The 22,670-nt window shown below is 42.6% G+C and overlaps 1 protein-coding gene across 1 annotated transcript in view; it reads left to right on the top strand.

The window, feature by feature from the left end:
- Positions 1–22,670, top strand: part of LOC139276696 (cadherin-related family member 3-like) — a 113,786-nt gene that overhangs the window by 27,951 nt on the left and 63,165 nt on the right. Inside the window, exons 7-11 of the mRNA XM_070894663.1 lie at positions 136–243; positions 3,372–3,568; positions 15,024–15,201; positions 19,461–19,623; positions 21,249–21,354. Coding sequence (XP_070750764.1) covers positions 136–243; positions 3,372–3,568; positions 15,024–15,201; positions 19,461–19,623; positions 21,249–21,354 — 752 coding nt within the window. The remainder of the gene's footprint in view (positions 1–135; positions 244–3,371; positions 3,569–15,023; positions 15,202–19,460; positions 19,624–21,248; positions 21,355–22,670) is intronic.

A 22,670-nucleotide genomic window follows, 5' to 3' on the forward strand; every position in this document is an offset into this window, starting at 1 on the left:
ACAGATCCTTGGGGAACACTACATGTGGGCATGCATATTCATATGTATTTTGATAGTATTCTGTAATGCAAATTATTACATACAGATTATTAACAGCATGTCTGTTTAACTAATGCACATCATTATCATTTGAAGCTATTCGTTGCCAGTGAAGGTAAAGGATACAGGCGGGTTGTTCATTACTGGAGTTGTGAAAGTGTTCATCATCAATGTCAATGATAATAGCCCAGTATTATCTTGCACGTAAGTGTCTGTAATTATTTTATGAACTATAGTGTATATTAAGGCTGGTTTTACCAGTCTGTGCTGTTGGCAGGTAGCCTGATTGACTGACAGCACGTATTAGAAATTCAAGTGCTTGCTGCATACAATTTTCTAACCATTGAAATTAATAGTTGGGAAATAGTGGGGAGGTTTCACCTAAATTTGAGTTGAGCTGGCGAGGCTCCGTGGTGGCAGGGCTGCATGTAATTAGGAATATATAGGATCAGGAGTAGGCCATTCAGCCCCTCGAGCCTGTTCCGCTATTAAATGAGATCATGGCTGATCTGCGATGTAACTCCATATAGCCTTTGGCCCATATCGCTCGATACCATTGGTTAACAAAATTAGTCAAGAATTACTGAGTCTGAACAGTTTAAGAAATACCACAAATGAATGTAATTCAATGTTGAGATCTCAGCTGACAAATATTCTTATGTAAAGTCTCAAACTTGAAAATGTCCTGTTTTGTTACATTTTAGTGGCCGCTGAATTTTTTTTGTGTTGGTTACAGTGAAGGATGCCTGTGCTAAGCATTGAAACATTCTCCAACTTTTTGCAGCCAGATTTCCCAAGCTCATTACAGGTTAGAAGCAAGATAAAGGTCCAACTACACCAGCTTAACAATACACATAACATGTAACTTCAGAAGAACATCCCTAGTACATCAGCAAAACAAATCTCATTTTCCGCATCAGGCATCTTTATGGATTCTTTGAATAATTTTTCAATAATAATTAGCATTGAATTTTGAGTGGCTTTGTGTTGCAGATCTATGCCTACTAGGAATTGGGTTGAGACAGGCTAAGCTCATTGCATACAGGCTTTGAATCATCATACTTTGCTGCTTGAGTGAATTGTGTTTTAGTTCACTTGCCAGCCAGGCTGTGTGAAAAGTATTTATCTAGCCAAACTTGCATTATGTTTTATAATAAAAACAGAAAACGCTGGAAATACTTAGCAGGTCAGGCAGCATCTGTGGAGAGAGAAACACAGTTAATGTTACAGGTTGATGACCCTTTGTCGGAATAATTTTGTTAAAAGATTTTTATTATTGAAATTTCTGTCACAAATCCAACATTGATCCATCTTTTATGGAGAAACTAATGATGGAATGGACACGTGCAAAATGGCACCTTTGTACACATGCAGTGGCACTGAATTGGGCAAAATTCAATTATTTATGAATGAACCCAAATTGGCCCAAATCTGGTCTCTTCAGCTTTAATTTACGGTTTGGTACATAAATACTGCCAGGCTCAACTCCTGCTGTGATTCTTCTTCTCTTCCGCGGAACCATCTCAGGGTGGATTTTAATCCTGCCCACCCAGCAGAAACCAGATGGGTAAGTAATTAAAATCCACTTACTTGACGTTGTAATGACATGGACTTAACCGCCAATGTCCTGTCCGAATCCCGCCATTTCTGACTCTTACCGGCATTTCTGGACAAGCTGCTAAGCCGCCGTCCAAAACCGGCAGGGCCCTGCGTTAAGTACGCAGGTTGGAGTCCTGTCAGCCTTCTCCCAGGTCAGGTCTTTCAGAATAGGAACAGATTTTTTTACTTTCCTTTCTGAGAGGCCACGAGGAGCAGGTCTCACAAGAAAAGTTTATGCCTCCCCTGACATGAACTCGACCTCCCCACCCACCCTTCCCTTTTGCGGGACACCCCTGTAATCCCTATCCCCACACTAACTACAGAGCTAGTGAGTGGCCCTTGGCGACCCAATTTTCCAGAGTCTGTCAGGTGCAGCCTGCCCACTTTCTGCTTGGAACCGGAGGGAAGTTGGTGGGCAACATGTTAACCAGGCCCAACGGTTAAAATGAGTGGCCTCATTCTGCCGCTGACGGGTGATAAAATAACTTGCCCAAAGTGGTTTCCCGCCCACTCATGTCACGCCACTTTGGCAGATCCTTGGTTGAAGAAATTTAGCAAAAAAAGTATCAAATTATTAACAATGCTGACATGTTATAAGGTAATTGTTGCACTACATCCACAAATGAAATATGGTGGTTTATGAATATGTTCCTTGTTTAACAAATGAATATAGTGTTGCATTTAAAAGAACTTTAATTTTTTATTATTGACAACCTATGGCATATTTTTATCCTCTTAAAAATGTTGCAGGTTTTACCCAAGCCTCTATGCAGATTCCCATTGATGGCGGTTATTAACATTTAAAAGACCGAGGCTGACAGTTGAGCTCAGCTTAAATTTCTGAAAATGTGGTTACTTAGAAAGCAGTATACTTCATTTTTAATAAAAATACAAACAATATTAATAGGCGCGAAAGACAGTTGCACAACTGGCCCATATATAATATAGTTCTGAAAATGCATTGCATTCAGCTTTCACTCACTATGGGCTGAATTTTCGCCAGCATTCTGCGCCTTTTTTTGGCTTATGCTGGTTTTTTTGGAGCAGACTAAAATCTGCAAGTTTCACCAAAGTTTCTGCGCCATCCTAAACTACTTACGTCCAATTTTTTTAGTTCCCAATGTTTTGACGTCACTGGGGGCGGAAACTGCCGGGTACGCCATTTCTGGCCATTTAAGCAAGTTTGGCCAAGTAGGATTTTTTTCAAAAATGGCGCAGTGCACCGTTCTGAAAACCTTACCTGAAGTTAAGAAATCGGCGCAGAGAAGATGCCATTGTTTTAACGGAGCTGAAGACATGGCACCGGGGGGCCTTTCGGCCCGGGTTAGGAGTGGCGTATGTTTCACTTTCCAGCCTCATTACCCTGGCAACCTCAGTTTTTGGCGCCGGCCTTAAGTCCACCCATAGAGCTTAAGGACAATCTGCACCGCTCCAAATTCAAAGTTTATTCCGGCAAAACTTGGCACTGTTTTTTGGCGCAGTCAGGCCATTAAAAAAATCAGACGTACCTCTACAACTGCGCCAAAAATCGGCCATGTGGAAAATTGGTCCCATATATATACCTTAGAACAGTGAAATGTGTATATGGTATTGATATTATGGAGTTTTTTGTGGTAGAGCAAGGTTTGTTTAATTAGTATTTAAGAATTAAAATATATATATTTTTAACAATGGGTTTAAAAAGTGAGCAGTATTTTCCTTTGTTGCAGTCTAACTAAGTTTATTTTATGTAGTTTTAAAAGTATAACTAATGGCAAAGTAACAGAGGTGGGAGAAAAATCAGACTCGGGGAAGACGGCGACTATGAGCTTAGATGAAGAGCTTGCAGTTGGAACAGTTGTTGCAATTTGCACAGCTACAGATGCTGATGTTATGAGCGACATCTCTTACCAGCTTGAACCTGCAAATAATTATTTTACCATTGATAAAGGTAAGCTTATCATTATTTGTACATTTCTTGATGTATCGATGATTGCTATGCTGACTTTCGGCTTGTTGCCCAAAATTTTTAGGATGCCAGTTCAAGTATTACATGTACATTCTGTGCTAGGAAAACACATGCATTTGTAAATGAAAATATCATTTTGGTGGTACATCAATGCCCTCTACGTATATTATGTTTGTATATTATGTTGCTTCTTTGACTTACTCCTCTCTTCTTCTCCTCTCATTGAATATGGACTGACATAGAAATATAGAAAATAGGTGCAGGAGTATGTCATTCGGCCCTTCGAGCCTACACCACCATTCAATACGATCATGGCTGATCATTCCCTCAGTATCCCTTTCCTGCTTTCTCTCCATACCCCTTGATCCCCTTAGCCGTAAGGGCCATATCTAGCTCCCTCTTGAATATATCCAATGAACTGGCATCAACAACTCTCTGCAGTAGGGAATTCCACAGGTTAACAACTCTCTGAGTGAAGCAATTTCTCCTCATCTCAGTCCTAAATGGCCTACCCCTTATCCTAAGACTGTGTCCCCTGGTTCTGGACTTCCCCATCATCGGGAATATTCTTCCCGCATCTAACCTGTCCAGCCCCGTCAGAATCTTATAAGTTTCTATGGGATCCCCTCTCATCCTTCTAAACTCCAGTGCAGTGTATAAAGGTCCAGTTAATCCAGTCTCTCCTCATATGACAGTCCCGCCATCCCGGGAATCAGTCTGGTGAACCTTCGCTGCACTCCCTCAATAGCAAGAACGTCCTTCCTCAGATTAGGAGACCAAAACTGAACACAATATTCCAGATGAGGCCTCATCAAGGCCTTGTACAACTGCAGTAAGACCTCCCTGCTCCTATACTCAAATCCCCTAGCTATGAAGGCCAACATACCATTTGCCTTCTTCCCCGCCTGCTGTACCTGCATGCCAACTTTCAATGACTGATGTACCATGACACCCAGGTCTCGTTGCAACTCTCCCTTTCCTCATTTGCCACCATTCAGATAATCCGCCTTCGTGTTTTTGCCCCCAAAGTGGATAGCCTCACATTTATCCACATTATATTACATTTGCCATGCATTTGCCCACTCACCTAACCTGTCCAAGTCACCCTGCAGCCTCCTAGCATCCTCCTCACACCGCCACCCAGTTTAGTGTCATCTGCAAACTTGGAGATATTACACTCAATTCCTTCATCTAAATCATTAATGTATATTGTAAAGAGCTGGGGTCCCAGCACTGAGCCCTGCGGCACTCTACTAGTCACTGCCTGCCATTCTGAAAAGGACTCGTTACTCCCGACTCTCTGCTTCCTGTCTGCCAAGCAGTTCTCTATCCACATCAGTACATTACCCCCAATACCATGTGCTTTGATTTTGCACACCAATCTCTTGTGTGGGACCTTGTCAAAGGCCTTTTGAAAGTCCAAATACACCACATCCACTGGTTCTCCCTTGTCCACTCTGCTAGTTACATCCTTAAAAAATTCCAGAAGATTTGTCAATGGTGATTTCCCTTTCATAAATCCATGCTGACTTGGACCGATCCTGTCACTGCTTTCCAAATGCGCTGCTATTTCATCTTTAATAATTATTCCAACATTTTCCCCTCTGTTGATGTCAGACTAATTGGTCTATAATTACCTGTTTTCTCTCTCCCTCCTTTTTTTAAAAAGTGGTGTTACATTAGCTACCTTCCAGTCCATAGGAACTGATCCAGAGTCGATAAGCTGTTGCAAAATGATCACCAATGCATCCACTATTTCTATGGCCACTTCCTTAAGTACTCTGGGATGCAGACTATCAGGTCCCGGGGATTTATCTTCCTTCAATCCCATCAATTTCCCTAACGCAATTTCCCGCTTTATAAGGATATCCTTCAGTTCCTCCTTCTCACTAGACCCTCGATCCCCTAGTATTTCCGGAAGGTTATTTGTGTCTTCCTTCGTGAAAAACAAAGTATTTGTTTAACTGGTCCGCCATTTCTTTGTTCCCCATTATAAATTCACCTGAATCTGACTGCAAGGGACCTACGTTTGTCTTCACTAATCTTTTTCGCTTCACAAATCTATAGAAGCTTTTGCAGTCAGTTCTTATGTTCCCAGCAATCTTCCTCTCATACTCTATTTTCCCCCTCCTAATTAAACCCTTTGTCCTCCTCTGCTGTATTACAAAATTCTCCCAGTCTTCAGGTTTGCTGGCCAATTTATATGCCTCTTCCTTGGATTTAACACCTTCCTTAATTTCCCTTGTTAGCCACAGTTGAGCCACCTTCCCCGTTTTATTTTTACTCCAGACAGGGATGTACAATTGTTGAAGTTCATCCATGTGATCTTTAAATGTTTGCCATTGCCTATCCACCGTCAACCCTTTAAGTATCACTCGCCAGTCTATTCTAGCCAATTCACATCTCATACCATCGAAGTTACCTTTCCCCAAGTTCAGGACCCTAGTCTCTGAATTAACTGTGTCACTCTCCATCTTAATAAAGAATTCTACCATAATATGATCACTCTTCCCCAAGGGGCCTCACGAACAAGATTGTTAATTAGTCCTTTCTCATTACATATCACCCAGTCTAGGGTGGCCAGCCCTCTAGTTGGTTCCTCGCCATATTGGTCCAGAAAACCATCCCTAATACACTCCAGAAAATCCTCCTCCACCGCATTGCTACTAGTTTGGTTAGCTCAGTCAATATGTAGATTAAAGTCGCCCATGATAACTGCTGTACCTTTATTGCACTGACAGTAATTATGGAGGTGGTCATACATACTATTAACCGGAATTAGTGTTTCCGCTGTTTTCTGAGGGGTTCCACCAGTCATCCGCTAGAGTTACAGTCTAGCCTTATCCTGTCTTCACCTGTTAGTTTCCCTTCCCCAGCAACTATTGAAGACAGTGAAAATGCTGTGAAACTCATGTATTATCACATAATTTGAATGGTTATATTTCCAAGATTTGAATGTTTACATTTTCATACTTCGAATGTTTACGTTTACAAGTGTGCGATTGAAAATACTCTTTTAAAAATTGCAAACTTGCAACTTTTATCACTTGAATAAGCAACAACAAATTGTATTTATATATAATCCCAAGGTGCTTCAAAGCAGCATTATCAGAGTAAATTTGGCACTGAACCACAGAGAGATATTAGGATAGGTGATCAAAAGCTCGATCAAAGAGGTAGATTTTAAGGAGCGACTTTAAAGGAGGAGAGAAAAATAGCGAGGCGGAGAGGTTTAGGGAGGCAATTCCAGAGCTTAGGGCCTAGGCAGCTGAAGACTCAGCCACCAACGGTGAAGTGAAGGAAATCGAGGATGCGCAAGAGGCCAGAATTGGAGGAGCACAGAGATCTCTGAGGGTTGTGGGACTGGAAGAGGTTACAGAGATAGGGAGGGGCGAGGCCATGGAGGAATTTGAGAACAAGGATGAGAATTTTAAAATCAAAGTGTTGTCGGACTGGAAGCCAATGTAAGTCCGCGAGCACAGAGTGAAGCTGCACTTTCGAAAATACTGGCTTTACAGATTAATAATGAACTAACTTCAGTTTAAATTAATGTTCCTTACTTTCTCTGCCTGACTCAAATTATGAACGGCGATGGAAAATTAAACAATTAATCCTTGTTTACCAATCACTCCATGAACTTGCCCCTCCCTATCTCTGTAATCTTTTTCAGCCTCACAATCCCACAAGATATCTGCATTCCTCAAATTCTAGCCTCTTGAACATTCCTCATTATAACTGCTCAACCATCGGTGGACGTGCCTTCAGCTGCCTAGGCCTCAAGCTCTGGAACTCCCTCCCTAAACCTTTATGCCTCTCTACCTCTCTTTCCTCCTTTAAGACGCTCGTTAAAACCTGCCTCTTTAACCAAGCTTTTGGTCATCTGCCTTAATTTCTTCCGTGGCTCGGTGTCAAATTTATCTGTTTGTCTGTAACACTGTTGTGAAGCGCCTTGGGACGTTTTACTATGTTAAAGGCGCTATATAAATAAAAGTTATTATTATTATTATTATTATTATTAACTAACGAGAGGAGGAGGCTCTATGATTATCCTCTTCCTCAATGATGGTGCCCAGCATGCGAGTGCAAAAGACAAGGATGTAGCATTTGCAACCTCCTTCGACCAGCAGCTCCGAGTGGATGATCCATATTGGCCACCTCCTGAGGTCCCCACCATCACAGAAGCCAGTCTTCAGCCTATTTGATTCACTCCACATGATATCAAGAAACGGCTGAGCGCACTGGATACAGCAAAGGCGATGGACCCTGACAACATCCCAGCTGTTGTGCTGAAGACTTGTGCTCCAGAACTCACTGCGCCTCTAGCCAAGCTGTTCCAGTACAGCTACAACACTGGCATCTCTCCGACAATGCGGAAAGCAGCCCAGGTATGTCCTGTCCAACAAAAGCGGGACAAATCTAATGCTGTCGGCCACTGGGAAAGTAATCGCTAGAATCCTCCTCAACCACCATCTTCCTGTGGCTGAAGAGCTCCTCCCAAAGTCACAATGTAGATTCAGTCCACTAAGAGGTACACCGGACATAATCTTCACTGCACGACAACTACAAGAGAAATGCAGGGGACAGTACCAACCCTTGTACATGACCTTCTTTGACCTCACAAAGGCCTTTGACACTGTCAACCATGAAGGACTATGGAGCGTCCTCCTCCATTTCCGCTTCCTCCTAAGGTTTGTCGCCACTTCCGTTTGCTCCACGATGACATGCAAGCCGTGATCCTGGCCAATGGATCTACCACAGACGCAATCCACGTCCAGACTGGGGTCAAGCAGGGCTGCGTCATCACGCCAATGCACTTCTCGATCTTCCTTGCTGCAATGCTCCATCTCACTCTCAACAAGCTCCCCGCTGGAGTGGTACTAAATCATAGAACCAATGGGAATCTTTTCAACCTTCATCAACTCCAGGCTAGATGCAAGGTACTCCCATCCTCTGTCGTCGAACTACAGTATGCGGATGACGCTTGCGTCTGCGCACATTCAGAGGCCAAACTCCAAACGACCATCAACATCTTCACCGAGGCCTTACACTAAACATCCGTAAGACAAAGGTCCTCCACCAACCTGACCCTGCCACACAGCACTGCCTACCGGTCATCAAAATCCACGGCGTGGCCTTGGACAGTGTGGACCATTTTCCATACCTCGGGAGCCTACTATCAGCAAGGGCAGACATTGATGACGAGGTCCAACACTGCCTCCAGTGTGCCAGCGCAGTCTTCAGTTGCCTGAGGAAGAGAAGGTTTGAAGACCAGGATTTCAAATGTGGCACCAAACTTATGGTCTACAGGGCAGTAGTGATACCTGCCCTCTTATATGGCTCGGAGACGTGGACCATTTACGGTAGATGCCTTAAAGCTCTGGAGAAGTACCACCAGCGCTGCCTCCACAAGATCCTGCAAATCCACTGGGAGAATAGACGCACCAACGTCAGTGTTCTCGATCAGACCAACATTCCCAGCATCAAAGCACTGACCACACTCAACCAGCTCTGTTGGGTGGGCCACATCATCTAGAAGGCCGACACGAGACTCCCAAAGCAAGTGCTCAACTCGGAACTCCTACAAGCCAAGCGAGCCCCAGGTGGGCCGAGGAAACATTTCAAGGACACCCTCAAAACCTCCTTGATAAAGTACAACATCCCCACCAGCACCTGGGAATCCCTGGCCCAAGACCGCTCTAAGTGGAGGAAGAGCATCCGGGAGGGTGCTGAGCACCTCGAGTCTCATCTTCGAGAACATGCAGAAACCAAATGCAGAAAGCGGAAGGAGCATGCGGCAAACCAGACTCCCCACCCACCCTTTTCTTCAACTACGTATTGGACTGTACAGTCACCTGAGAACTCACTTTTGGAGTGGAAATAAGTCTTCCTCAATTTCGAGAGACTGCCTATGATGATGACAACACTGGCATCTATCCGACAATGTGGAAAGCAGCCCAGGTATGTCCTGTCCACCAAAAGCGGGACAAATCCAATCTGGCGAATTACCGTGCCATCAGTCTACCATTGACCAGAAACTTAACTGGACCAGCCACAAATACTGAGCAACAAGAGCAGGTCAGAGGCTGGGTATTCTGCAGCGATTCCCCAAAGCCTTTCCATCATTTACAAGGCACAACTCAGGAGTGTGATGGAATACTCTCCACTTGCCTGGATGAGTGCAGCTCCAACAACACTCAAGAAGCTCAACACCATTCAGGTCAAAGCAGCCCGCTTGCTTGGCAACCCATCCACCACCTTAAACATTCACTCCCTCCACCACCGACATACCATGGCTGCAGTGTGTACTATTTACAAGTTGCACTGCAGCAACTCACCAAGGTTTATTACCTCCCAAACCCGCGACCTCTACCACCTAGAAGAACAAGGGCAGCAGGCACGTGGGAACACCATCACCTGCAAGTTCCCCTTCAAGTTGCACACCATCCTAACTTGGAAATATATCACTGTTCCTTCATCGTCACTGGGTCAAAATCCTGGAATTCCCTCCGTAACAGCATCATGGGAGCACCTTCACCACACGGTTTGCACAGTTCAAAAAGGCAGCTCAACCACCACCTTCTTAAGGGAAATAAGGGTTGGGCAATAAATGCTCACCTTGCCAGTGACATTAACATCCCAGGAACAAATAAAAATAAATCACTTCTCAACATAGGAAATCAATAAAAACAGACACTCAACCATTACTTAATTAGACCACAACAGATAAAAATGTCTGGTTACAATATATTCATTAATTCCTGCTGATAATTACTTACTGTACCTTATAAAACACAATTAAAGATAATTTATTAAAATTTAGCATTGTCACAGTTTTAGTCAGAGTAGACTGACCACTGGTACAATTATTGCCACCATATATTTACCTTTACACTTTTAATGAATTTCCTGGTCATCAAGGTGCTGGATGATGGGCTAAAGAGGATTAATTTGTGCATAGACCTGTTATAGAACATTTCTTCTCAACCTGACAGCTGAAATATTTCAATTCAAATCATATTTTCAATTACATTTCTAACTTTTTGAATCCAAGTATAATAGTGTTTTCATTATTACTGTTTGGATGATTATGATAGTGATGTAAAAATAAAGGAGGAACAATCAATCCCATGTGCAGACCACAGCTGACTAGTACTGTAGGTGGCTCTGCCAGTGCTATGGTGCATATTAGCAGCAGGTGTCTTTACAGACGAAATCTCCGGTTTCCTAAACCTTGTGAAGGCACTTCCCCGTGAGAACAATGCCAGCAAGTATGATTGGTGCCAACAAGGTGTATGGGGTATTTTGGTGTGTGTGTGGCCAATCAGGCTTTGCTGGCTGATTACCCTGCTATGCCTTCTTTCCATGCAGTACTGTATCTCATAAAGCATGACATGCTGTGATAGAGATGCTTCTGAAAAATCATCTGGTATAACGGGCATTTAGACATTCATATTTACTTGTGCTGTCAAGACCGTTGTCACAACCTTTCTTTAAAATAGAGCAGAATGGAGGCTAATTGTCTGCCAAAACACAGTCTGGTTACCTCTGTCTACAAATTTGGTTGTATAGCCACTGGCAGGCGAGCAGAAGAACAAGACTAGCCCATTCAGCCCCTCGAGCCTATTCCGTCATTCAGTTAAATCATGGCTGATCTGTATCTAAACTCCATCTACCTGTCTTGGTTCCATAACCCTTAATACCCTTACCCAACAAAAATCTATTAATCTCAGCTTGGAAATGTTTTAATTGACCTATTTACATATTTTTTTCATGGAACACATCTGTTACAGCTTGGCTAGTCTGGCGTCCCTTTGGTGAGCCACCGCCTAAGTCAAGCATCGCAAACAGGGTAATTCCCATTAGTAAACCAATTGATGCTAATAATAGTACTGGGACCAAAAAAACAAACTGTTTTCACAAAGGTTCATGATTACCCAGGAGAAAAAACATGGCAAAAAATTCAAATGAAGAAAAATAGTTCGGAAATCGTTTCAAAACTGCTGAATTATTTTTCTTTCTGGTGCTTTAAATTTGCTTTGGTGTACTGTTCATCCCCTAGCAACCCTGGATAGTAATCGGTATGGGAATCCTGTGAAATTAGTGTAGACTTGGCCTGTAGCCATAAAAACATAAGGGAGGCATAACAGCTCTCCTATGCCGTTAGTGTTTGATAAAGAAGTGTCTGCCTACAGAAGCTTCCTCCACACTCCACTCAGCCCACAACAAACTAATGTCATGCACATAAATGGAAGAGATGGGGACGGAGTGTTACAGACAGGAAAGTAGCCCTCGAAGTAAAACTCTTCTACTATATTACCGCATTTTTCTTTCCATGACTAATTGTAATATCTCATGTGACAAATTAACAATACTCTTGGGAAACTGTTTATCTAGTGTGACTATTATATAGAAACATTGGTTTCTATAACAAAGGATTAAACATAGCTAATAAAAGATCACAGCAGACATGGTGGCCACTAGCATCTTGGGTAGTGACAATTTATATTCAGCAAGTCACAGATTCTAGAATGTAAATAAAGTCAATGTTGATAATGTCCCTTCAACTCGTTGTGTTTTTGATTTGATAGAAAGCTGGTCTAAACTTTCTCTTTCTTGGCTAGCGATAATCATAGGAAAATAGGTGCAAGAGCAGGCCATTCAGCCCTTCTAGCCTGCACCGCCATTCAATGAGTTCATGGCTGAACATGCAACTTCAGTACCCCATTCCTGCTTTCACGCCATACCCCTTGATCCCCCGAGTAGTAAGGACTTCATCTAACTCCCTTTTGAATATATTTGGTGAATTGGCCTCAACTACTTTCTGTGGTAGAGAATTCCACAGGTTCACCACTCTCTGGGTGAAGAAGTTTCTCCTTATCTCGGTCCTAAATGGCTTACCCCTTATCCTTAGACTGTGACCTCTGGATCTGGACTTCCCCAACATTGGGAACATTCTTCCTGCATCCAACCTGTCCAAACCCGTCAGAATTTTAAACGTTTCTATGAGGTCCCCTCTCATTCTTCTGAACTCTAGTGAATACAAGCCCAGTTGATCCAGTCTTTCTTGATAGGTCAGTCCCACCATCCCGGGAATCAGTCTGGTGAATCTTCGCTGCACTCCCTCAATAGCAAGAATGTCCTTCCTCAAGTTAGGAGACCAAAACTGTACACAATACTCCAGGTGTGGCCTCACCAAGGCCCTGTACAACTGTAGCAACACCTCCCTGCCCCTGTACTCAAATCCCCTCGCTATGAAGGCCAACATGCCATTTGCTTTATTAACCGCTTGCTGTACCTGCATGCCAACCTTCAATGGCTGATGTACCATGACACCCAGGTCTCGTTGCACCTTCCCTTTTCCTAATCTGTCACCATTCAGATAATAGTCTGTCTCTCTGTTTTTACCACCAAAGTGGATAACCTCACATTTATCCACATTATACTTCATCTGCCACGCATTTTCCCACTCACCTAACCTATCCAAGTCACTCTGCAGCCTCATAGCATCCTCCTCGCAGCTCACACTGCCACCCAACTTAGTGTCATCCGCAAATTTGGAGATACTACATTTAATCCCCTCGTCTAAATCATTAATGTACAATGTAAACAACTGGGGCCCCAGCACAGAACCCTGCGGTACCCCACTAGTCACTGCCTGCCATTCCGAAAAGTACCCATTTACTCCTATTCTTTGCTTCCTGTCTGACAACCAGTTCTCAATCCACGTCAGCACACTACCCCCAATCCCATGTGCTTTAACTTTGCACATTAATCTCTTGTGTGGGACCTTGTCGAAAGCCTTATGAAAGTCCAAATATACCACATCAACTGGTACTCCTTTGTCCACTTTATTGGAAACATCCTCAAAAAATTCCAGAAGATTTGTCAGGCATGATTTCCCTTTCACAAATCCATGCTGACTTGGACCTATCATGTCACCATTTTCCAAATGCGCTGCTATGACATCCTTAATAATTGATTCCATCATTTTACCCACTACTGAGGTCAGGCTGACCGGTCTATAATTCCCTGTTTTCTCTCTCCCTCCTTTTTTAAAAAGTGGGGTTACATTGGCTACCCTCCACTCGATAGGAACTGATCCAGAGTCAATGGAATGTTGGAAAATGACTGTCAATGCATCCGCTATTTCCAAGGCCACCTCCTTAAGTACTCTGGGATGCAGTCCATCAGGCCCTGGGGATTTATCGGCCTTCAATCCCATCAATTTCCCCAACACAATTTCCCGACTAATAAAGATTTCCCTCAGTTCCTCCTCCTTACTAGACCCTCTGACCACTTTTATATCCGGAAGGTTGTTTGTGTCCTCCTTCGTGAATACTGAACCAAAGTACTTGTTCAATTGGTCTGCCATTTCTTTGTTCCCCATTATGACTTCCCCTGATTCTGACTGCAGGGGACCTACGTTTGTCTTTACTAACCTTTTTCTCTTTACATACCTATAGAAACTTTTGCAATCCGCCTTAATGTTCCCTGCAAGCTTCTTCTCGTACTCCATTTTCCCTGCCCTAATCAAACCCTTTGTCCTCCTCTGCTGAGTTCTAAATTTCTCCCAGTCCCCAGGTTTGCTGCTATTTCTGGCCAATTTGTATGCCATTTCCTTGGCTTTAATACTATCCCTGATTTCCCTAGATAGCCACGGTTGAGCCACCTTCCCTTTTTTATTTTTACACCAGACAGGAATGTACAATTGTTGTAATTCATCCATGCGGTCTCTAAATGTCTGCCATTGCCCATCCACAGTCAACCCCTTAAGTATCATTAGCCAATCTATCTTAGCCAATTCATGCCTCATGCCTTCAAAGTTACCCTTCTTTAAGTTCTGGACCATGGTCTCTGAATTAACTGTTTCATTCTCCATCCTAATGCAGAATTCCACCATATTATGGTCACTCTTCCCCAAGGGGCCTCGCACAATGAGATTGCTAATTAATCCTCTCTCATTACACAACACCCAGTCTAAGATGGCCTCCCCCCTAGTTGGTTCCTCGACATATTGGTCTAGAAAACCATCCCTTATGCACTCCAGGAAATCCTCCTCCACCGTATTGCTTCCAGTTTGGCTGGCCCAATCTATGTGCATATTAAAGTCACCCATTATAACTGCTGCACCTTTATTGCATGCACTCCTAATTTCCTGTTTGATGCCCTCCCCAACATCACTGCTACTGTTTGGAGGTCTGTACACAACTCCCACTAATGATTTTTGCCCTTTAGTGTTCTGCAGCTCTACCCATATAGATTCCACATCATCCAAGCTAATGTCTTTCCTAACTATTGCATTAATCTCCTCTTTAACCAGCAATGCTACCCCACCTCCTTTTCCTTTTATTAATCCGTACGGTATAGCTACCGCATTGATCACATTTGTCACGCTCGACAAAAAGGAATTGTAGATTCAACTGTGTTCACCTTTCAGATACTGGAAACGTGGTTATTTTCTCCCGAATGGATAGGGACCTAAATGGATTTCAGCCAGTCCAGACATTCTCTGTTAAAGCATGTGACAAAGACCTGAAGTGTGCAGCTATTCCTGTCAGAACAAACATTATTTCAGTTAATGACAACACGCCAGTTTGCAACCCATCTGTTTATAGGTGAGTAGTTTATATGGGCCCAAGTTTCCACATGATAAAACGGCGCCCGAAAAAAAACGAGTGATTCTGGAGCGCTTTGCAGCTCCTTGTCTGTTTGGTGCGGCGCCCAGGGGGGCGGAGCCTACACTCGCACCGATTTTGTAAGTGGGAGGGGGCGGGTACTATTTAAATTAGTTTTTTTCCTGCCGGCAACGCTGCGCGTGCGCGTTGGAGCGTTCGAGCATGCTCAGTGTGAAAAAAACATTGGCACTCGGCCATTTTTGTAGTTCTTTGTAGCTGTTTAGTTTTTGAACATTTTTTAATAAAAGTACATTGCCATCAGCACAGAGGCTTCTTTTGCCGTCGGGAAATGGCTCCTCAATTTCTGAGGCTTCCTGCAGCCTTCTCTCTTTCCCGCCAGCGGTCTGGAACGGCTCCATTCCCTTTCCCCCTCGCGTTCGGTCGGCTCCCTCCTCCTCCCCCCCCCCCCCCCCCCCGCCCGCGTTCAGTCGGCTCCCTCGTTTTGTGAGGCTTGCTTGCACCATTCTTCCTGGCTGAAGCACTTTCACACAGGTAGGAAGATGGTTTATTTAATCTTTTCTTTGCTTATAAATGTTTATTCAGGTTGGATTTATTTGTATAATATTTGTATAAGTATAAATAAGGATTGATTGTAGAATTTAATGAGTTCCCTTCCCCCCCCCCCCCCTCCCCCCCCACCTCGTCTGGATGCCTGATTTGTAACCTGCGCCTGATTTTTTTAATGTGTAGAACAGGTTTTTTCAGTTCAACAAAAATCTTCACTGGCTCCATTCTACTTTAGTTTGGAGTACATTTTCACTGTGGAAACTTTCAAATCAGGCGTCAGTGGCCGGGCACGCCCCCTTTTGAAGAAAAAATTCTGTTCCAAAGTAGAACTGTTCTACTTGACTAGAACTGCAGAAAAAAAAATGTGGAGAATTGCGAATTCTAAGATAGTCCGTTCTCCATCAGTTGCTCCTAAAAATCAGGCGCAAATCATGTGGAAACTTGGGCCCTATGTGTCTTTAATATTCTGTTGTAGCCTAGCAATAAACTTTGGACTTTCTATTCTAACTGCTCAAATAATCTTTACTAGATTTCACATCCACACTTCTGTACAGTCTTAAAACTTCCTAATGTGGAGGACTTGTTAGTTACTTTAATGTCACTGAGGCTGGATTTTTTCCCTTTCCTTGCACTACAAAGTTTGTTTTAGTCTCATCAGCTTGCTCACGAATACTCTCCTTTTTTGGTAATTTTGCTGTAAACACTCTTTTAGAGATACAAAAATAAGCGAGGTTTTACTGAAAGGGGGTGGTCTACCTACCTCTCTGCTTTTTCAATGCACTGAAGTTTCTTTTTTTACTAATTTTGAAATAACCATTTTCCCAAAATAAATACTTTATTCTATTAAGATTCAGGGCTCTCTAACTTCCATTGCTTCTAGTGACTGTTTCTAAGTGACACAACAATATACTTTGATCTGCCTCACTAGTTTTTCTGTCATGTGATGTAAAGTGGCTTAAGATAATTTTTCATAGCGACCGTTACACGCCCTCATCGATTGATCGATAGATTTTTGGATGCTAAAAGAGTCAAGGGATATGGCGGGAAAGTGGAGTTGAGGTAGGAGATCAACCATATTCTTAATAAATAGCGGAGCAGGCTCGAGGGGCCTTATGGCCTAATGCTGCTCCTAGATTTTTTAATTCATTCTTGGGATGTGGGCGTCATCAGCAAGGCCAGCATTTATTGCCCATCCATAATTGCCCTCAAGAAGGTATTGGTAAGCTACCTTCTTGAATAAGTGGCTTGCTCGGCCATTTCAGAGGACAGTTAAGACTCAACCACATTACTGCGTCCGGAGTCACACATAGGCCAGACCGGGTAAGGAAGGCAGATTTCCTTCCCTAAAGGACATTTGTGAACCAGATAGGTTTTTACGATAATCTGGTAGTTTCATGGTCACCATTACTGATTCTAGCTTTTTATGCCAGATTTATTTAATTGGATTTGAACTCGCATCTCTGGATCATTAGCCCAGGCCAATAACATAACCACTTTGCTACCATTCTTATGTTTTTCTTATGTTCCTCTGATTATGTGACACGATGGATCGGGTGTTAATTGGACAGTGTACTATTAGCACCCACCTAGCCCTTCGTGTTCTGACCCTGCTGATTTTATGGATTTAGTGTGGGTGAGGGGTAATAGTAGAGTAAGTGGACACATTTATGGAGTTAAAAATGGTGATAGTATTTATAAAGTTTGCTAATTTAGTTCATGTATATTTCAGCCTTTGCAAAGGGTGGGTAACCAAAATATCTGTCAAATATGGAAGCAGAAACCAAGACTGATGGAGTGACACAATCTTCTGTGTGATGGCTGGCGAATTGGAAGCGGTGTAGAATGAGCTGGCAGTGAGGAGGGTCACTCCACTCGAGAGCCTCCTCCCCCATAGGATAGCATTGCAGCATTCCGGCATGGGCTTGATGGGCCGAATGGCCGCCTTTGGTGCTGTAACCATTCTAAGATTCTATGATTCTATGCCTATGTAAAGGAAAGAGGTCTATTTTCTAGGGATAGTGTTAGGAATGACTTTAACTAAGGTTCTGAATTACGATAGTGCAAAGCAATTAAAGTCAGAGTGAATTCTCGTAGAATGACTGAATAAGATTTATTTACAATAACTGCATTGGTATTTTCTTCCCTAACCTGCAGTCTAGTTACAGATAAGAATAATTGCAGAGATTCACCATATATTTGAAGAAAGGGAAAAGGTGGCTGTGTAGTGGTTTTGGCACTGAACTAGCAAACTTGAGGTAGTGCGTTCAAAACCCACCATGGCAAGTTGTAAATTGAAATCAATAAATCTGGTCATGTTTGGGCTAGCACTAGGAAATCAGTTGCCAGATTATCATAAAAACATGAAAAGCCTTCAGAGAATGCAAACTGTCACCGCAATCCGGTTTGGCCTATGCAAGACTAAAGTCCCACAATATTTAGTTGTCTCTTGATGCTCTCTGAAGTGGTATAGCAAGCCATGTAGCTGTAAAACAATTGTTGGAGAACAGAATAAAAAGAAAAATGTTGCATAAACATATTGGCAATGACCCAGGGATCGGATTAGGATAAGGCTCAGGCCATTCCAGCCTAGTCAATCAGGCAAAGCCCTGCAACACCTGATCGGTGTCCAAGATGAGATAATTCTCTCACAGACTAATTAATAAACAGCCTGACACACTCGTGCTCACAGTCATATCTATTTGCCACCAACCTAGAGTCTTCCATCTTCATCCCTGGGTATGTCCTGTCCATCAGCAGGATAGACCTGCTAGAGATGGGTGCACAATAGTATACATATTGGTGGGCATGACCCTGGGAGTTCTGAGCATTGTTGCTGGACCTCATGAAGCTTCATGGCTTCAGGTCAAACAATGCCAAGAAACCTCCTGCTGATGCTTCTTAATGCCCCCTGTCAACTGATGAATCAATACTCCTCCATGCTGAATATCACTTGGAGGAAGCACTGAGGGAAGCAAGGGTGCAGAATGTACTGTGGTGGGAGGACTTCAATGCCCATCATCAAAGGTGGTTTTATAGTACCACCATTGGCTGAGCTGGCCAAACCTGAAGGACACAGCTGCTGGACTGGATCTATATCAACACATGAGAATAACCTCCTTGACCTCATCCTCACCAACCTCCATGCCATAGATACATCTATCAAAGATCGCATTGATAAGAGCCAACACCACACAATCCTTGTGAAGATAAAGTTTCATCTTTACAATGACACCACTTTCCATTAGACAGACGAAGAACAGATCTAACAGCCCAAAACTGATCCACCACAATCTGAAGCACACCCTTCAGTCCTCCATCACGATCAAGCCAGGAGTGTAGTAAGCTGTTTCGGGAGGAGCATTGAGCATCTCCTACAATGAGGGACTAATCTAATGAATCTACAACACAGGGCTACATGCATACTAAACACCAAAAGCAAAACTAAGCAGCCCCACAACCAATGGATCAGAGTAATGTTCTGTAGCAATAACAACAATCTTCTGAAGCAGAATAGATTCTTAGTGAACATTGTGAGTCGTGGCATATTGCACAATCCAACATGTGGCCACTCTATATTATACAAAATATTAGTTGGATTAACTTTGTAAATATTTTTGAGCTGCTGTTTTGTGCCGGCTGATGCCTGACTCAAAATTCACCCAGTGACTGCTTTTTAAATAATTTTCTTTTAGAGCTACACGTCCTGAACTACTCCTTCATGATACAATAGTTGCTACTTTAATCTGTACGGACTCTGATGTCCCAGGTAATACATTATCATATGTTCCTGAAAATGGGCCCCTTGGGCCTGGAAGGACATTTGAGCAAAAAACTGGAGCAGCTAACGTTATACAGGTGGGTGTTATTTATATGAAATTTGAGTCTACATCATCTGCATGTTAATTTTCTATATGTACTATGCAAGGAAACAAGAGTTCAAAGGCTTTTTTGGTATAAAGATGAAAGTTTGACACACAGACATTGGACACTAGGCACTGGAATCTTGGAAGGTGTGTGTGTCACAAGCAGCCATGGAAATTGGAAGAGCTGCCTTTGTGAAGTGTCTCAGTAACTTTCGGACTTGGTTTGTATAGTATGAATGTCTGACTAAAAGACCTGATTCTGCCTTTATTACAACTGAGTGTGTGTGTAATTCAACGTTTAAAGCAATAATGTGAAAAGAGCAAGAAAGCTATACAACAATGGTCATGAGGGAAATTAGGTGGGTAATGCTAGGAATCCTAGAGAAATGTAAAAAGAAATAGGCCTTCGAATATACATTTCATATTATGGTCAAGAGCCCCAGATTGTATGGTGCCATAATCATCCATATCCCTAGTGTCCATTAGAATCTGATTGATTCTAATGGGTACACTGCATTGTGTTTCTTCAGTTTTATTGAGATTCTTTTTAGTATACTGCACATATATTTTTCACTCTCTCAGTTAGATACAGGAGTCATCACAGTATGGTTAAAAAAAACATTTATTCATCGACACACTACAAATATCATGCCGACTAATCTTTCCATCAGACTGCATAGTGGGTTTTTATAGTGAGGGCAAAAAAATCTTTTTTATTAAAGAAACCTGCATCTTTTATTCTTCACCAAACATTTCTACATTAGTAGTTATCATTATTAAAGAGCTCCTGTTTATATATCATAGTGTAGGAAATCTGGAAGTAAGGGCAGGCAGAATTCATGCATAGTTATGGCAAAAGAGGTGTTCACAATTTGGGTTCAGAACCTGATTTAAGTTAAGGTAGAAATTTCAATGGGGTGGGAGGTATTTCTTCTGCCCACCTACCCCACTGCACCTCCCCTCCTCTGGGGCCGTGTCTGGGAGCATTCACGGGCTACCATGGGAATTCCAGACAGTTTTAAGCAATTGGGCTCAGTATTTCCCAAGCTTGCTGAGAGCAGACCAGGTTTCCATTCTGTACCACTTGAAGGCCCCAAATAAGTATAAGCAATGACTCCTTTTAAAAGGCTTCATTCCCTGCATGGAATGAATATTCTTTAATTCATTAAATCTTGGCTTGATAAGGGTCTTAGGCACAGCCCCGGAGCAGCAGGGTGTGGCTTTGAGCCTGAAGTGGGTGTCTCTGCAACCAACCTGGATATTTAAATGACCGCATCCTCAGGGTGGGGTCATACGAATCCCCCCCCCCCCCCCCCCAACTCTCTCTGGTGTGCATCAAAGTTTTAGGTTCATGTGCTAATTCAGGATTTTAAAAATTGAGAACTCCCCTCCTTACTCAAATGATGGTATAGTCCTATCAATTTCCCATCTTTCAACTCTTTTTTTTCTGCTGTCTTTGTTTTTCTGGTTTCTGTCACACACGTGCATGCACACTCACACTCAGAACATACAACACAATAAGCAAGAAATGCAACATTTCAAATGCAATGTTTTTTTTTTGCTTGTCACACTTACACATGAAGTACTGCCACCTGAGATGATATCTTTGTTTCTTAGGTAGGAACCAAAGACCTGGATTATGAAGATATAGCTGTTTCTGCTGTGGGTTATACATACAAAATGACAATGGCAGTGTTTGATTCAACCATTTCTACACACACTGGTGAGTGAAGAATTTTTTTTTGTATGTAGTTGACATTGTGAATCATTAGTTGGTTGTTGTTTATTAAACTGAATTTGTTGCTACAGATCAACAGTCCCTGAAATAATCAATAATAACATGCCTAAAGGCCATGAGAAATATAATTTGTTCAGCTTGAGAATTCTGCTATAATTTAGTTTTGATGCAGATGCAACATTTCAGGCAGAGCTTGTTTTCCAGGTGCTAAATGGCCTTCTAAGCCTTCAATATGACATGAAGCACACGCTTATTACGAGTCGGAAGTGCACCGCCCGCCATATTGGTAAAGGCCAAAAAAAACTCAGTGTCCAGAGCCCACACCTGAAACAGGCGTTAGGCCCTATGCCCGCTTCAGACAGTCCCAATGACTGGAGAGCAGAGCTCTAGCTTTCAATTCTGGGTTAACTGCCAGTTGGAGTCTGGTGGGTTGTGGGAACCCTTACAACAATCCTGCTTATCAGCTGCAATAAGATAGTTACAGTCATAGAAGGAGCCTTACCGTCACAGCCTGTCAGACTGTTGATCAACCTGAAAATCCTTCCACCACTTCATGCGCTTCTCCAAGGGAAGAGTACAAAGATACGGAAAAAACAACATAAACTACCATATCTTTTATAAACATGTCATATATCTCAACAGTTCTACCACCAATCATGGTAAGGAGTGGTGCCAATCTTTAAGTCATGTCTTTAACTCTGAAACATCTACAGCTAGTTCCTATGTTCATTCACCTTTGTTTAAACTTTTTCCAGTATACACTGGACTTCCAGTTAAGAGTCACACATGTTTACAGCACAGAAAGAGGCCATTCAGTCCATAATTCCCTGACTGTGGGATGCAGGTAGATAAAACAATTTCTAAAACAAATCCCACTAGCCAACGTTTTCCCTGTAGACTTGTATTACCTTCTGTTTCAAATATTTATCCAATTTTCCTTTAAACAAACCTGAAAATATCTATGGACTCCTCCTAACCCCTTCCTGTTGCAAACAATTTCATGCGCCACCACTCTCTGCATAAAGAAATATCCCCTAACCTCTTTCCTCACTCTTTCAGTGGCAATTTAAAATTGATGATCACTTATCCTCTGGTTTGGGAATCGGTGGACATGGTCTTTCCCTATCCACTCTGTCAAAATACTTCATCATTTTATAATTCTCTATTAAATATCCTCCCAGCATTCTTTGCTCCAATAGAAATACTCCCAGTATCTCAAGTCTCTCCTCATAGTTTCTCATCCTGGTGAATCTGCTGTATGTTCTTCATGGCTTTAATATGCTTTCTACAGCAGGCATTCA

Source organism: Pristiophorus japonicus, chromosome 12 (genome assembly GCF_044704955.1).
Source record: "Pristiophorus japonicus isolate sPriJap1 chromosome 12, sPriJap1.hap1, whole genome shotgun sequence".
Classification (NCBI taxonomy): Eukaryota; Metazoa; Chordata; class Chondrichthyes; family Pristiophoridae; genus Pristiophorus; species Pristiophorus japonicus.